This window comes from Dromiciops gliroides, chromosome 5 (genome assembly GCF_019393635.1).
Source record: "Dromiciops gliroides isolate mDroGli1 chromosome 5, mDroGli1.pri, whole genome shotgun sequence".
Classification (NCBI taxonomy): Eukaryota; Metazoa; Chordata; class Mammalia; order Microbiotheria; family Microbiotheriidae; genus Dromiciops; species Dromiciops gliroides.
Window position 1 is genome coordinate 292,968,618 of NC_057865.1, and position 16,402 is coordinate 292,985,019.

Here is a 16,402-nt window from a genome sequence, read left to right on the forward strand (position 1 = left end):
GCGAACGGTGCCATTCAGTCTCCGCAGCCCATGGCCTTCTCCTCTAGGCTCCCCTGAGCGCCATCAGGACAATGCTGGAGGGTGTCCCAGACCTCAGCCTGGTCTACAGCCACCATCCCTGCACACTCAAGTTCTTCCTGACCTACCCAGACTTACAGAGCAGGTTTGGCCGCCGCATACTCGAGCTTTGGCTGTCCTGGGAGGATGGTGGCAGTGAGGAAGCTGAGGACCTGGATGCCACCTCACCCGCCAGGCCTCCTGCTCTTCGGAACCGCTGGGACACCTTGCTGCACATTCTGAAGAGTAGCTCCAGTATTCTGCTCATTTTACTGGTAGGTGACTAATAGGAGAAGGCGGACCTGCCCCTTTTAAGTTCTTCCTCCCATATGAAGGAGGTACTGGGGCTCAGGCCCAGCATCCTGGCTCTGTGGCTCTTCCCCAACAAGCTCTATCTACTAAGTCATTCAGGTGTAAGAAATGGGGAAACTGAGGCCCGGAGAAAGAAAGGAGGCTTGCCCAGGGTCCCATGGGGATGGTTCCTCGTGCTCCAGAGCCCAGGCTCACCTCATAGGACTGGGCTCTTTTGGTCCTCGTGAGTCATGGCTCTTTTGAAGCAGAGGCACAACTATGTCCACCTCACAAAAAGTCCAGCCTTCTGAGAGTGACCAGGGCAGAACCTCTCTTGGATCCCACTGTGCCATTTTCTTCCTCTGTGGGCTGTGGTTCCCAGCCAGAAAAACTGAAGACAATTCCCCATTTCACAGGAGGGGAACAAGACCCAAATCCTCGTGTGAGGAACCTCTAGTCCCAAGGATCCATATTGATCCCTCATGGTCCCCAGTGTTAGGGCTGCCCCAACAGAGGCCCTGATCTCTTGAGTCCTCTGGCTTCCTGTGGGGCTTAGGAAAGCCAGGATCTCTCTGTCTCTGGGTCTCTCATAGGTTTTTCAGACTGGGCAGGCCACTGTCTTCAGTATATTTTTTCCCATTTGGATAATTGTATTTTTTAAGGAATTGTTTTCCTCAGTCCATTTTTGTCCTTTTCCTAAGCTATTTACTGTCTTTTGTACAATTCTCATTTCTCTTCCCATTTTTTCTTCTACCTCTCTTATTTGATTTTTAAAATCCTTTTTGGGCTCTTCCAAGAAGACTTTTGGTCTTGAAACCAATTCATCTTACCCTTTGAAACTTCACATGTAGGCATTTTGACAGTGTTGTCCTCTTCTGAGTTTGTGTTTTGATCTTCCCTGTCACCATAGTAGCTTTCTATGGTGAGGGTTCTTTAATGTTTATTACTCATATTTTACCTCTGTGTGTGTACGTATGTGTGTTTTAATGGTCAGGCTGTTTATTAAGGAGACAACCACATATACAAGTTAATCTCTAGACATTTCTGCAAATCAAACTTCATGTGATCTAAAAGGACCATGCATAATGTCAAAAATGTACATCTGTCCATCAATTCGATAAAAGTTAATTTAAACATACATAGTCCAGGATGGTACTACGGATACACATATCCAGAGGCCACATACATATCCAATTAGAATTTTTGAAAACATTTGTTATAAAAGTGATAAAATCGGTATGAAAATTGGCAGAGATATTAACATTAAAAATTATCTTTGAGTCAATTATGAATGGTCTCTATTTTTTTTTTATAAAATGTGATTCCAGGGTCTGATAAATGAAGAAAAAGTCAACCTATAAGAGTGTTTTATATTATACAAATAAGTTTTATAGAAAAATGATCCAGCAAATGCTTGAGTTAAGAATATATTTTCTAATTTTTATCCTTTTTATTAACACACAAAAAAATAACATTCAAACACTGGAAAAATTAAATAACTTTGGAAGCAGAGCTCAAAGCTTTCTGCTTACATCTAAGCGACAATTCAGAGCTGTTGGTACACACAAAAAATCCACATTCACAAAATCATTACTACTATATATCAAACATAAGTTAAATAAATCATAGGCACCAATTTTTCAAATCCACATTCCTTCCATAAGTCTAACCACAGAGAATCCTTAGATTTCCCCAAACAGAAAAATTGGCAGTGCACAAAGGCTTCCTAGTAAAAAAAATCAAATTTTTCTCTTCAGGAAACTAGAAGTCAAATGTCTATGGTAGTAGAACAGAAGGTTAAGAAGGTTGCTTTACCAAAGCCAAGTTCAGAATACTTTTTTTTTTTTTTTGGTGAGGCAATTGGGGTTAAGTGACTTGCCCAGGGTCACACAGCTAGTAAGTGTCAAGCGTCTGAGGCTGGATTTGAACTCAGGTCCTCCTGAATCCAGGGCCAGTGCTTTATCCACTGTGCCACCTAGCTGCCCCCCTGAATATCCCTTTTCAAACTAATTTTCAAATTGAAAGGGTTTTTTTTTTTCATAATAGATCAATTAAAATTCCTATAAGACTGCAGCATATATTTTTTGCAATGTTGCACTGAAACCAGGCCTGTTTTTATGGCAGTAGCTAGTTCTTTCACTCATCTGCTTATATAATTAAGTGCCATCACCTGGGTAGATGTTAGGCTACAGCTGGCCTATGTTAACAAGGTGCTCTGAGGAAGAGTCATCTGGGTTTCACAGGTTTGTTGAGCTACGGACAGCCTTGCTGCCATTTGTCCTTGAGTAATCAATACTGAAATCTATCTTGTGGCTCTTTCCTAGGAAAAGACAGTTACATCTGCCTTAGTATTAGAAGTCATCCGGGTAGGGCAGCTAGGTGGCACAGTGGATAGAGCACTGGCCCTGGAGACAGGAGTACCTGAGTTCAAATCCAGCCTTAGACACTTAACATTTAACTAGCTGTGTGACCCTGGGCAAGTCATTTAACCCCAATTGCCTGACTAAAAAAAAAAAAAAAGAAGTCATCCGGGGGTCACATGGCAGGACAGACTGCTTGGAGTCAGTCGGCAAATGTGTGCGTATCATCTGAGCTGTAGTCTGGTCCTTTCTAGTTTCCTTATCTTCCTATTTTCTTTGCCTCTGGCACATATTTCATGGCTCCTCCTCTTGTGGTGCTCCTATTTCTAGCCTATTTTGTGACTTTTAAAGTTGAGCTTTCCTCCTGGGTTCCAAGGTCCTTGTGCTGGGGGCCAGTGGCCTGATCGCTCAGGGGCTTGGGGCTTGCTCACTATACTGGGGTGTCCCGGCCTAGTTGAGGCTGTTGTGTAGGGGCTACCCCAGCTGGCAGTCTGCCTTCTGCATTGTGACTAGAGCTGGGCCAGGACTGAGGGGCCTCAGCTGCCGATCTGTGCTGTGGCTAAGAGCCTCCCCCTGGCTTGTCTGGGCGCCCTCTGTGCTGTGCTGTGCTCCTCTTTTGCCAAGTGAGGCAGTTTTCCTGAAGTCCTTCTAAAGCATCTCTAGCCAGAAGATTGTGTCTCTCTGTCTTTTTGTAGGTTCTGTAGCTCCAGAATCCTTTTAGAGGCTTGATTTAATCTTGTTTCCTAGGGGATGCTCAGGCAACTTCCTGCCTTCTTTCCACCATCTCCTGGACAGGTCACTCTAAAAAGTCCTCCAGACTTTGAGACTCTCCCTCTGGTACAAGATGAGGTTAAAAAAAACCCCTACCCCAACCCCTCCTCAGTCCTTTTTTCCTTTTGGCTGCTGCATTCCATTGTTCTCCCAAATGCCAGCCCTACCCATCACCAAGCACGGCCCTCAGGGAGGATCCTTATAGTTGCCCCTGTTACAAAAGGGGGAAGGTAGGACAGGGGACCCTCAGCTTCCAGCCCCAGGAGGCTTGAACTATAGGCTACTTGACCAAATGATAACACCACCTGACCCTGTGAGGCCCAGGACCCAGCCCCATTCCTCTTTATCATGTGCCCTCAGCCCCAAGTGTAGCCCATACCACATGAAAATGTAGTTCCTATCAGACTTTAATGTGCTGATATAGTAACAAAAAATAAATATATCAGCATGTGTGGTTTCCCAAGTCATTGTGTGACCTACGGGGAGCCTCGTGTGTACTTTGGTGACTTCTGCCTCTGAGTTGGACAGCCTGCCCTTTATGCCCCCTCTCCACCCTAACTTGGTCTGTCCTCCTGACCTGACAGCCCCACCTCCACGCCATGGCCCACTATGCCTTCCCCGGCTTCCCTGAGCCCTCGGGCTCCCCGACTTGTTTTTGCGCATCCTTCTCTTCTGACAACCTTGCAGGTGCTCCCACACTCCTGGGCCCAGTTCTGGTGAGATGGGACACTTTGGCGGCATCCCATGCACCTCCACCTGGACACACAGACTCACAACTGCAGGCCCATCCAACCATGTCACTGTCCCCTGGCCCCAGCACCCACTCTTTCCCATCGGCTGCCAAGCTCATGCACCATTGTAATTCTCCTGTCTGAGTGAGGGTGTGTGAGGGTGACTGCATGCTGGGGGTGGGGTGAGGAGTGGGGAGCAGAGCTAAGCCTTTGGTACATGTACCTTTGGAGTGATTGTTGGCAGGGCCCTCTGCATGCCCATCTAGCCTCTGATGCCCTCAGTCTCGATGCCCCATCTCCGAAGCATCTCTCAGATCCCTCCTCTCATCTCTGCCCTTTGACATTCTCCCAACCTTGCTACTAAACTGGCTGGTCCTAGTCCCCTGGTGCAGAATTAGGCCATCCCAGTCTCCTGGTCATCCCATCTATGCTTGGTGCTTGGCTTGTGCTGTTTTACTGGATGGGACCTTTCACTGTCATAGGGAACTCCCAGGAAAGAAACACCCTCCACCAGTACAGATCGCTACCCACTCTGAAACTTGAGGAGCACTGAGAGGCAAAGGGCCTTCTTGCCCAGGCTCACCTTTGGTCACCTGCTTTCATACTGAACACTCTCCAGCTGCCTAAGATCCACATTAGCTCTTTTGGTTGCCATGGCACCCTGTGGATTCCTGTTGAGCTTGCAGTCCACTAAACTCCCCAGATCATTTTCAGATTAACTGCTATCAGGCCCCAGGGGCAGCTAGGTGGTGCAATGAATAGAGCACCGGCTCTGGACCTGAGTTCAGATCTCACCTCAGATACTCACTAGCTGTGTGACCCTGAGCCAATCACTTAACTCCAATTGCCTTTTAAAAAGAATCCAGGGGGGGCGGCTAGGTGGCGTGGTGGATAAAGCACCGGCCCTGGATTCAGGAGTACCTGAGTTCAAATTTGGCCTCAGAAACTTGACACTTACTAGCTGTGTGACCCTGGGCAAGTCACTTACCCCCCATTGCCCTGCAAAAAAAAAAAAAAAAAAGAATCCAGGAGGGACAGCTAGGTGGCGCAGTGGATAAAACACTGGCCTTGGATTCAGGAGGTCCTGAGTTCAAATCCAGCCTCAGACACTTGACACTAGCTGTGTGACCCTGGGCAAGTCACTTAACCCTCATTGCCATGCAAAAAAAAAAAAAAGAAAGAAAAGAAAGAATCCAGGGCCATCTGCAGAACCTGGCCCCAACCTTATGGCTTCATGAAACTTAACTCTACCTTCCATTTTATCTTTCTCTTCCTTTTTCCCTTCTTTCTCTCTTCCTCCTCCTTTTCCCTGCCCTCTCTGTCTCCTCCATTATTATCATCATCATTATTTACTATTAATAACTTCCTCTCCTCTTCCTCCTGCTTCTGTTCCTTTGTTTTTCTCTCTCTCGCCTCATTATTTTTCCTCCCACATTTCTCCTCTTTCTCTCCTCTTTTCCCTCCTCCCTTGTCTTCCCAGATGGCACTAATGTCCTGCTTTTCCACCTTTCCCCAAGTTGCCGTGAGTGATTCCCCCCCACGCCTGCCCCAGTCTCCCTCGTGACTCTGATCACGTAGCAGCAAAATAGCTTGTGGGTTTAGAGATTTTGTCTATGGCTGTTTTTCTCTATGTGATGCAAACTGGCTGCTGGGCAGACTGACCCTGTGACCTGAGATTCATTAGCCCCATGTGTCTAATAGGACCCATCAGACAGCCTTGTGATCTGAGCAGAGCTCTGAGCATTGGGGGCTAATGGGCCTCTGGTCCTGCTGGTGCTCAGCTTAATTAAATAGAGCAACTTTTAAAGTATAATGAGAAGTAGCCCTCTTTCCCACCAGCCTGTGCTCTTGAAAACTAGTGGAGAGAGTCAGGGAAAGGACCAGGAGAAAGTGGAATCTTCTCTTCTCATCCTCCCATCACCATCTCCTTCCTCTTTAACAACCTCTCACTGCCTTTCCCTAGAGGAGGGATTCTTCAGGGCCTCATACTGCTTTTTTCAAATATTCTGATAATGGTATTTGGATATAATTGGCTTACTCTGTTCTTTTATATATTCATTATATGCATTTTAAAACGTTGTTCCAAATAAGGGTCCATGACAAAAAGGTTAAGAACTCCTGCCCTAGAGCATTGTACCAACCAGGAGTCCAGAGACGGCTTCTGGTCCCAGATCTGTGATAATCTTGGTAGAGCATTTTGATGCGTGGTCCAGGACTCCAGGACCTACTTCCAGATACCATGTGAGCCAGCTGGCCAGTTCCCCTACCCACTCTCCTCTTCTGCCTCTGCTACTTGGGATGAAAATGCCTTCTCTAATATTATTACCCTCTGGGGATTGCTGTGATTGGCTTGACAGTCAGTCATTCGGCCAACAAGCATTCGTTGCTTTATCAGGCACCTACTATATGCTGGGGAATGTGCTAAGTGCAGAGGAGACAAACAAATGATCCCTACTTTCAATGAGCGTTCAGTCTAATAGGGGAGAAGACAAGGCTGGGGGGGGGGCTCAAGAGCACCTCCAGCCCACTTCTACTTCTGTCAGGCCTTCGAGATCATCTGGTTCTACATCTGGCTCTCTCTGCATCTCCCTTTGCTCATGTGTGAAATAGGGGCTGGACTGAATGACCTTGAAGGTCTCTTCTTTTGGGAGAATGGAAACATGCATTCTTTTCTGGAGAGCTCAAAGCACTTTACATGTGACTCATATTTTTTCATTTGAAAATACATAAAGGTATCTAAACAATTTCCATGAGAAGAAGGACCTATTTCAGCCTCAAGTTACCTGTAAGGAGCTCAGCAGAGAGAAGTTAGGCTGCTGGAACAGGGAGGTATGGTATGACAAGGACAAGATGCCTAGAGTCAGAAGACCTGAGTTTGAATCCTGCCTCCAACCCTCAGGGGCTGTGTGATCCTGGGACGAGTCGTTTAACCTCTCCGAGCCTCAGTTTCCTCATCTGTAAAACGGAATTAGATCCTTTCTTGGTCCCATGAACCCGATGCATTGGAAAAGACCTTTTTGACTTTAGAGGCCATGCTTGGCTGCTGCTCTCCTGACCCTTTTGCTGACCTCCTGCTCTACTCTCTCTCTCTCTTCTTCCTCCTCAGGACCTTGTCTATTCCAGTCCCGTGGACAAAGCCCGAAAAGTGCTGACAGTCCTGAAAATCTTCCTCAAGGAAAATGAGGACATTGAGGTGGGGAGCCTTCTCAGGGGGCACTTCCTGCAGGTCCTGCAGCAGCTGCTGATGGAGAGTGGGGCTGCCCCGCTGCGAGGTGAGTCTCTACCTGTCCTGAAGCCTGTGGGCTTATGTGTGTGGGAACCTGGGCCTCTTTTCCCTGCTCACCTTCAGTGTTGAGCATAGCACCTGAGATACTCCCTCACTTTGATGTGAATCCTCCTAGGCAGGCCACGCATTCACCATAAAGGGAGCTCATGAGCCCCCACCACTAGACTCACTTTGACAAGTCAGCTGGGGTACTACCAGTTCAAAGCAGAGACATTTAATGAAATAGTGCGGTAAGAAAAGTAGCAATTTGTCTAAACCTGTGGCTCGCTTTCCCACAAATATATACCCATTGGTGAGAACAGCTATACCCAGAGAATATTTGTGGAGATGCACACATGGACATCTAGGGTAAATGTATGCAGGGACAGTGTAAACCTCTGACAATGCCGGTGCCCCCAGACTGATCCTGCCCGGAGGGGCCCCAGTTTCTGCCCAGTGGTGCTACTTGATGGTCTTTCCTGATCACTCTGGGGCCTTGAGCTGCTGGACTTATGTGTAGAATTGTTCTCTGCTCAAGCTTTCATCTGAAGGCATCCCCAGAAGGAGTGGGCTCTACCCTCTCTTTTGTCTCTTAGAACCCAGAGGTTCAAGCTTCAGTTCTTTCTGGGGGGAGGCAGGTGTCTCTCTCTCTCACTCACACACACACACACACACACACACACACACACACACACACACACACACAGAGGAACCTGTTTCCTCCCCCTAGCCAGGAGCCTCATCTCTGTTCCTAATCTCTATCTGATTTAGGGTTAGAAAGCCCTTTGTCCTCTCAGTTTCTGATTGCCAGCCCTGCCCCCATCAGAATAATTATCAGGGACTCTCTGGGCAACAGAGGGTTGTCTGAGTCAGAAGACCCACAGATCCCCTATGCCCCTATGCCTCCAGGATGTTTTGGTCTCTCATTTAAATAAAAAGAAGGAAGGAAAGTTAGAACTACACCCCACCCCCACCCCTCAGCCTGGCCTTTATCTTTGTTCCAAATTCCCGGTGGCTGGTGATTAGCTGCCCTGGCTTGCAGCTGCCCCTCAATGAACATTCCTCAATTGTTACTCCATAACAAACAATTTACATTTCTCCATCGCTTCCCGGTACTGCCTGATGGCCAGTATAGTTAACCTCCTGAGCCTCAGTTTCCTCATCTCTAAAATGAAGCAGGGTTCGCTTCATACAGCTTTAACTGTATGATCCTGTGATTCTAATATTATCCCCATTTTACAGACAAGGAAACTGAGCTTCAGCACCATGAAATGACTTGTCTGCGGTCACACAGATAGTCAGTGTCAGCTTAGGCCTTGAGGCCCTCTGGATTCTGAGTTAGAGGCCGAGGTGTCTCCCATGTGAGATCCATGTGAGAGCCAGGACTCCTGTCTCTTGGCCCCAGCTGCCCTTAGGAGCACTTTTTTGTTTCCGTTTTGTTTGTTTATTTATAGCAAATTGTGTCTGTGTGTTGGGGTGTATGCAGTAGGCTGTGTATATCTTTTCTCTGTGTGTGGCTTGTGGTCTGAACCCAGATCTGGGAGAGAAAAAGAAGCCCGGGGGAGGTAGAGACCAGAGGGTGGGAGGCCGCAGGTTTCCTGGGCTCTGTTGGAAAGCCCAGGAGCAGAGAATAGAGAATGGGGCCTCTGGGGGTAAAGAAGCTTATTTCAGGCTTCCTGGCCCCAGGGGGCTTTAGTGGAAGGGGAGCAGTGTCCCAGAGGGTTCTGTCTCTTGGCCCACAAGTCAGACAGAATCACAGATGAGAGCCATTGCCCTGGTTAGGGGGCAATGGGATGATGGCTCCTTGCACCTGGACCCTTGTTTGCGGGATGGGTATGAACAAGGAGAGGAGGAGAGCCTTGTTTAAATGAGGAAAGGACAAGATGAGAGAATCATCACGCGGGGGCCTGTCTAGACAGACCCTCGGGTCCCCTGCCAGGAGTGGGGAAGCCAGGTGCTCCCAGCAGACAGCAGGGCATCTGTGGCTGCCCCTGCCCTTCACTCATGTTCTCTCTCTTTCCCCTTTGTAGCCAGCGGTAACCTGCCCCTGCTGCTCAGCCTGCTCTTCTTGGTGCAGCCAAGGAATGAGGCCCAGAGAGAGCTGGACAGCACAGACCTGAAGCTGCTTCACCAGGGTGCGTAGACCCCACAGGGGAAGGGGGACCTCTCAAGAAACCCGGACCTTTTGGGAAATGGAGATCCCTTGAGGAGCAGGAACCCCTCAGGGAGTCCCTGCTTGTTGGGCTGTTGAGGGGCTCTTACTCTTCTCTGTGTCAAGGACCCTTGAGTGAACCCCATGAATTCCTTCTCAGGATAATTTTTTAAATGCATAAAGTAAAACACCTAGATTTCAAAGGAAGCCCCTTATATTAAAATACAGCTACAGAAATATTGAAATCCAGGTGCACGGACCCCAGATTAAGAAGCCCTGCTGGTGAGGGCAGCTATGTGGTGCAGTGGATAGAGCACTGGCCCTGGATTCAGGAGGATCTGAGTTCAAACTGGCCTCAGTCACTTGACACTTACTAGCTGTGTGACCCTGGGCAAGTCACTTAACCCTCATTGCCCCACCAAAAAAAAAAAAGAAGAAGAAGCAGCCCTGCTGGAGAGGAGGCTGGCTGGCCTGATGGGAGCCCATGGCTGGAGGTCCTTTCCTGACCCCCAGCCTCTCCTCGGACTCCTTCAGCTCCTGACTGTCGGTGCTCCTCCTCTGCATATCCCTTCCCTCCATATCATTGCTCATTGCCCCTTCACAGGAGGTGGGCAAGGGGAAGAGCGAAACCTCCAGCTGTTCATTGTTAGCAGCCAGGGTTTAGAGGGGAAGAGGTTTAAATTAATGCACCTGCCTGCTCCCCTCCGCTGTGTTTCTGACAGCTCCTGTCTCTACTCAGCGTTGGTGGCTCTCTCGGTCCTGGGGGTGGGCCGTGGGAATTGTCTCTTCTTGGCCTTTCAAGCACTTGGATGAAGACAAAGAAGGCATGTTTGCCAGATTTGGGTGGACATTGAGCTGGGAGGGACGGCCAACACATTGGCTGAATCAGGATCCCCAATCTTTGCACAGGCTAGAGTGACGGGCTAAAGCCAGCAGGTGAAATTCAGTGTGTATCACTGTGAAGTCAAAGTAGAGGCCTGGGGAACTGACTGAAGGAAGAGCTTAGGATCTTAATTGGCCACAAGCCCCATGGGAACTGATGGTTTGACAATGCAGCAGCCAAACAAGCTAACAGGATCGGGGAACACTGCTCCCTGTTGGAGCATACAAAGGCCTCCGTGCCAGCCCTCGGCCCTCACCTCATTATTAGGGTCATTCATAGGCTCAGAAATTCAAGCAGTTCGACCCCCTCATTTTGCCAGTGAGGAAACTGAGGCTCTTATTTTCCTTCATTCCTTTTCTGATCGGAGCAAACTTGGCCTGGTTTGCCATTTCTTGTCTTTGCCCACAGCGCCCCTTACCGTGTGTGAGCCCCATCCCCCTTCAGAGCAGGTACCTCTTCCTCCAGGAGGCCTACCTTGATTTGCCCCTACCCCCCACACCCTGTGAGTATGAAAGTGCAGATGTTATTATTGATTTGTCTGAGCGGGTACTTCCGTTTTGCAGTGAGTAACCTGTGTGGGAAGTGCAGCCTGGATGACGTGGAGACGCTGCAGTCCTCCTTCAACTTCCTGTACTGGAGTCTCCACCAGACCACCCCCAGCAGCCGGAAACGAGGTACGGGCTGGCCTGGGGGAAGGGGGAAGGTGCTCACTCCTGGGTGGCAGATGCCAGCCTTGCTCAGGAAGGCCGTCCGATGCCCAATGCCCTCCTCTCCAGGCCGGGTCAGCGACGTGAGCTGTGAATGAAGTGGACGGGCCACACAGGATGGGGAGGAATTGGAGGTTCGGTTCCTCAGGGAGAGAAGGATGGGGTTCCAGATTCTTGCAAGCCACAGCCCTTTGACCTCTGGCCCAGAGGGAAGTGATGCATGGTGGGGGCCCATCCATGTGCTCAGAGGCAGAGGGAACGAGAGGAGGCTGTCTAGTGACCAGGGGTCCAGTTGGGCTGTAACCGTGAAGGCGAAGGGGAGGCCTGCAGAGTGAGGGGTAGGGAGACTAGAGCCCGAGGGTGGGAGGCCTTCGAGGGGGACACCAGTTAGTGGAGGGCAGCCTCCTGCTCGAGGCGCTTGTGAAACATTCTGGAACACCAAGGCGGTGTGACAGAAGGCCCTTGGACGTGGCGTCACAGGAGCCGAGTTCCCATCCTAGCGGTCACTCACCAGCTCTGAGACCATGCACAAGGTACATCTTCATTCCGGGTCTCAGCTTTGCTCATCTGTAAAAGGAGACTGACAATACTTATGCTCCCTGAGTCACAGAGTTATATGAGGAAAGGGACTGGGGGGAACGGGGAACTCCTGGATGAGGACGCTCCCTCCTCTCATGCAGGTCACCTTCTCAGTAACTTACAAACAGAATACTGAGCCAGAATACTTAAGTGATGTGCCCAGGGTCACACAGTCAGTATGTGCTCAAGTTAGAATCTGAACCCAGCTCTTCCCGACTCTCAGGCCGACCTTCCAGCCACTGTAGACATACAAGCTATGACTGTCACATGAAGCCTTCAGGGACCTCTAGGCAGGCAGATCAGTGTCTTAGGTCTGTGGTAGCCTGACCCCCAGTGCTGGGACGGCCCTTGTGGGCCCAGAACGTTTTCTCAAAACAGCCTTGCTCTTTGCAGCTGAAGATGGCCAAGGTTGGGGAATGATTCATCCACGTGTCAATATCCAAGGGAGGAAGGGTCTGTCTTTGGGCTGTTGGCTCCTTCTCTGGTCCTGGGTGCCTTCCTGGCAGCCGTGGCCTTGCTCTTGCCAATGTGCCATCTACCTTCTCGCCCATAGCAGTGGCCGTGCTTCTGTCCAGCACCCCTCTCCTCGTGCTGCTGCAGAAGACTCTGGGGCTCACCTGGACGGAGCCAGCCCCTGCCTCTGTGCTCCCAGGCCCCTCCAGGAAGGAAGCAGCCCTCCTCTGCTCGGGCTGGCTGCTCACAGCCTCCCTCTCTGCTCAGCAGCACCTTGGAGGCTTGGAGGTGAATCTCTGACCTCGTCTCCCACCCTGACCCCCAGATCTTCTTCCATGGGGCTAGAAGGGGAGGCCTGGGAGAGGAGAAGCATCAGACCAGCTTCAGAGGACCCACTGAGGATAGCACAGGGTCATGGAATCCTAGCCCTAGAGCTGGATGGGGCCACAGAGGTCCTGCAGTCCAACCCCCTCATTTCCCAGAGAGGCAAGGGACTCCCTAGGGCCACGGGCTGGTGGGTACTGAGGCCCAGCCTGTGACTATGAAGTACTCACTATGTGTAGACTGGTGGTGTTTGGTATTCCAGGAGAGGCAGAGTCCCTGCCTCTGTCTCGGGCCATATGTAAGGCACCCCCAGCACTTGAAGGGTGGCGATTTCATCCAGGGTGGGCACAGGCTTCAGGCTGCAGACCGAGAATCCCTCTATGGGCTTGGCCGAGGGCCTCTGAGGGTCCCTGAGACCCTTCCAAGGGTTCCTGGAGATCAGAGATTTCTATCATGGTGCTAAGATGCCATTTGCTTATTAAGATGCTCCTCCCTTATCTAAGTCCATATCAGTGTGAGGCAGGTTTTTCTGGATGTATGTCAATCATAACAGACCATCCCAATGGTCTAAATGCAGAAGCAGAGAACCCACTGGCTTCTGTTAAGCCAGACATTAGAGAGATGGGCACACGTCAGTAAAACAGTGTGACTTCTCACCGAAATGTGTTTGTTTTGGAAAATAACAGTTATTTTTCATTAACAAATAGGATTTATGTTAACACATAATGGATTTATTATCATTTTAAAGCAAATCATACACGAATATTTAAAAGTATATCTGTTTTAATTTCGAATACAGTAAATATCAACCATCTAACCCACACCAACAAAAACTCCTTGGGGTCCCCATTTTTACGAGTGTAAAGGAGATGCCAGTCATTTTTAAAGTGACGAGGGCTCCTGAGACTTTCTGGTCTAAAAGTTGGTCTTTGGAACATGCCCAGGCTGAACAGTTAATTGCTGTTTGGCCAAACTGGTAATGAGCCTCTAGGCATCCAGGCTGGTTCTCAGGGCCAACAGAGGCCACCACGGGGTTTGTGTTCCAGGTTTCTCCAGCTTGGGAAGCCCTGCCAGAGCCTCAGCTCAGTGGGCATCCCCCACAAGGACCCAGGGTCACTCAGGGCCATCAGGAAGGAGGCATTTAAGTGCTCACTCTGTCCCACGCCCCTTCTCTTCAATAGCACCATGGTGCTTGCTTCCCTTACTCCCTCTTCTCTCTGCTCTGGGCAGGTCCACCAGACGCTCACAGTGCAGCTGGACAAAGTTCTGTGCACCCTCACTTTGAGGAAGAAGAAAGCTGCTTTGTTCTCAGGTGCGTGGCAGGTGGAGGGCCGTGGGGAGGAGCCTTCTGGCCTGGGCACTAGAGGAACCAGCTGGGGTGGAGGTTGTGCAGCTCTAGTGTGGGCATGGGGCGATAGTGGGGCTGCCCTTCCTGGGGGGCCGCGGATGGAGGACCGTGTCCTCTGTGCAGTCAGCCTCCTGAGATTCCTGCGGACGTCCCTGGAACAGAATTTCTCCTCTGCCCTGGTGAAGCTGGTCAGCTCAGACTCAGGGCAGCCGCCCTCTCTGGAGGATTCTGCCCTTTCCCCACTGTCCCTTCAGCAGGTCCTGTCCCTCGTCGTCAGCCTTCAGAACCTTCTGGTGCAGGTGAGTGCCTGGCCCAAGCGGGACGCCGGTCTCCTCTCTCCTGCCCACTTCCAAGGAGCCAATGAGGCCTTGGGTGACTGGTCACTCCAAGTCCATTCTTTCGTCTGGTCTTGCTGGGCCAGATTATTGCCCACACTTGCTTCTGAGGACTAGAAGGGCCTTTAGCAGTCCTCTAGAGCATCCCTTTTGTCTTACAGATGAATAGACTGAGGTCCTGGGAAGGGTCTAGAACTTCAGACATTATTGAGCCATAGGTGTTATCAAGAGCAGGGCACAGGGAGGAGGAAGAACACTGCAGGGGTGGAGGGAGAGCTACAGCCTTCTGCCCCAGGGGGCTTCATCTATTCATGAATTCAGCAAGCGTTTATTCGGGGCCCTCTCTGCTGGAGGCCCGGGACGCACAGCATTTCAGGGGCTGCCTGTGGTCAGCACAAAAGGAAGGCCCAGAGGAGAAGCACCTTCCTGCTGTAGGCTGGGGTGGAGGGGGCTTGAGGGCCTGCCCAAAGGATCCCACCTTGGTTGGGGTCCCTGCAGGAGGCCTCGCTGATAAGCTAATGACTCAGCATGGGCACTCAGGAGTGAGTCTCTGGGGGAGGCATATGGAGAAGTGTTGTTCATCGTCCTCCTTGCTGCCTTGAACTGATAAACCCCTTCTTAGGAATCCCAAAAGCCTCCTAGAAGCCACCCAACCCTCTTTGTACTCCCACCCCGGATCCTGGCTGCCCGTGGCCCTTGACTTCCTGCTCACACGGTGGGAGGGCTGCCCTCCTCATGGCCACACTCCAGAGAATGCTAACTGGGGGCGGCACAAGAGGGACCTTTCAGTGTCGAAGGACTGTCGTGTGGAAGGGGCGTTGGGCATGTTCTGTTTGGCCTCAGAGGCCAGAGCAAGGAGCAGAGGGGATGTGGGACCAAGGCAGATTTGGGCTGGAGTCAGAAGAAACTTCCCAACAGTGAGAGCTGTCCCAGAGTGAGCATGGCTGCCCCTGGCATGGTGGGCACCTCCTTGGAGGCCTTCGAGCACAGGCTCGATGATCATTTGTTCTGGTTAGGAATTGGAGCAGGTGGCCGCTGGGGTCCCTGTCCTGTGATCCCGAGTCTTGCCCAGGGCCAGCTGGTATGTGCCTGGCATGCCAGCCTGTTCAGCTATTCTTTCCACAGGGCAGTGGTTATTATTCAGCTTTTGTTTCTTCCAGGAAACCCTCCCTGGATGCTAATTTTTTGTTTGTTTTTAAAATCTGAGGCTCAGTGCCCTTGTCTCTTCCATGCCCAGCCTGTGAAGAGGAGATTTGCAGGGCTCCCCTCACTCTATCCTTGGCATTAGGGACATTGTGGAAATATGGAGAGAGCACTAGACTCAGCATCCTGTGACCTGGGTGCAGATCCAAGCTGTGGGACTTCGGGGTAGCTGGTGACCCTGGGCAAGGCAATGGGCAGCTTGGAGCTTTGTTTTTTTTGTTGTAAAGTTGTTGGGTGCTTTTTCAATCCTGTCTGACTCCGTGACCCCATCGAGGTTTTCTTGGCAAAGGTCCTACAGTGGTTTGTACTGTTAGGGTAATAATATCGATACCCTCCACCTCACAGAGTTGTTGTGCAGAAAAAGTCCTTTGGAAACACAGGTAATTATTATTTCTGATGACACTATCATGCAAGAGCCTCTTGGGGACAATCCCAAAAAGGACTGGGTCTTTGGGGAGGTGATTAGAGTGAGGGCTCTCCATTGTTTGTCCCCTGGGCCCTGTTCCCTTTGGAGCCCTTAACCTGGTTCCCACCACAGCCACACTTTCACCCCATAAAGCAGCTCTATGTCCTCGTGTGGGTGAGAGTTGTTACTGCCTCAGATTAGCTTAGAGGTGTTTGGGGAGACAATGATTTCTCTCCCCTGGGTCACCACACTGAGAAAACAATGCCTTAGGCCTCTATCCCTGGATCCAGGAGGGTGGGGCTCTAACCCTTCCTCTGGAACTTACTTTACTCTGTGGAATCCCTGTTTCACTGAACAACATGAAAAAAGTAACAGGGCCGTAGTTTTCCTTTGGGCCTTTTAATTCATTCATAATTCACTCATAACCATCAAATTTCCCAACTCTAGGTTTTTAGCTTCTAGGACTCTATGATTATTTAACCTATTAACTCTCCTCTACTTTTGAATCCCTTGCTCCTTGTCCTGCCACCTCTCATG

At 50.3% G+C, this 16,402-nt stretch overlaps 1 protein-coding gene across 1 annotated transcript in view; it reads left to right on the plus strand.

Annotated features, from left to right (window-relative positions):
* Positions 1 to 16,402, plus strand: part of MEI1 (meiotic double-stranded break formation protein 1) — a 69,036-nt gene that overhangs the window by 35,320 nt on the left and 17,314 nt on the right. The window contains exons 20-26 of the mRNA XM_043967779.1: positions 48 to 332; positions 7,317 to 7,482; positions 9,506 to 9,610; positions 11,074 to 11,184; positions 12,350 to 12,537; positions 13,804 to 13,885; positions 14,045 to 14,220. Coding sequence (XP_043823714.1) covers positions 48 to 332; positions 7,317 to 7,482; positions 9,506 to 9,610; positions 11,074 to 11,184; positions 12,350 to 12,537; positions 13,804 to 13,885; positions 14,045 to 14,220 — 1,113 coding nt within the window. The remainder of the gene's footprint in view (positions 1 to 47; positions 333 to 7,316; positions 7,483 to 9,505; positions 9,611 to 11,073; positions 11,185 to 12,349; positions 12,538 to 13,803; positions 13,886 to 14,044; positions 14,221 to 16,402) is intronic.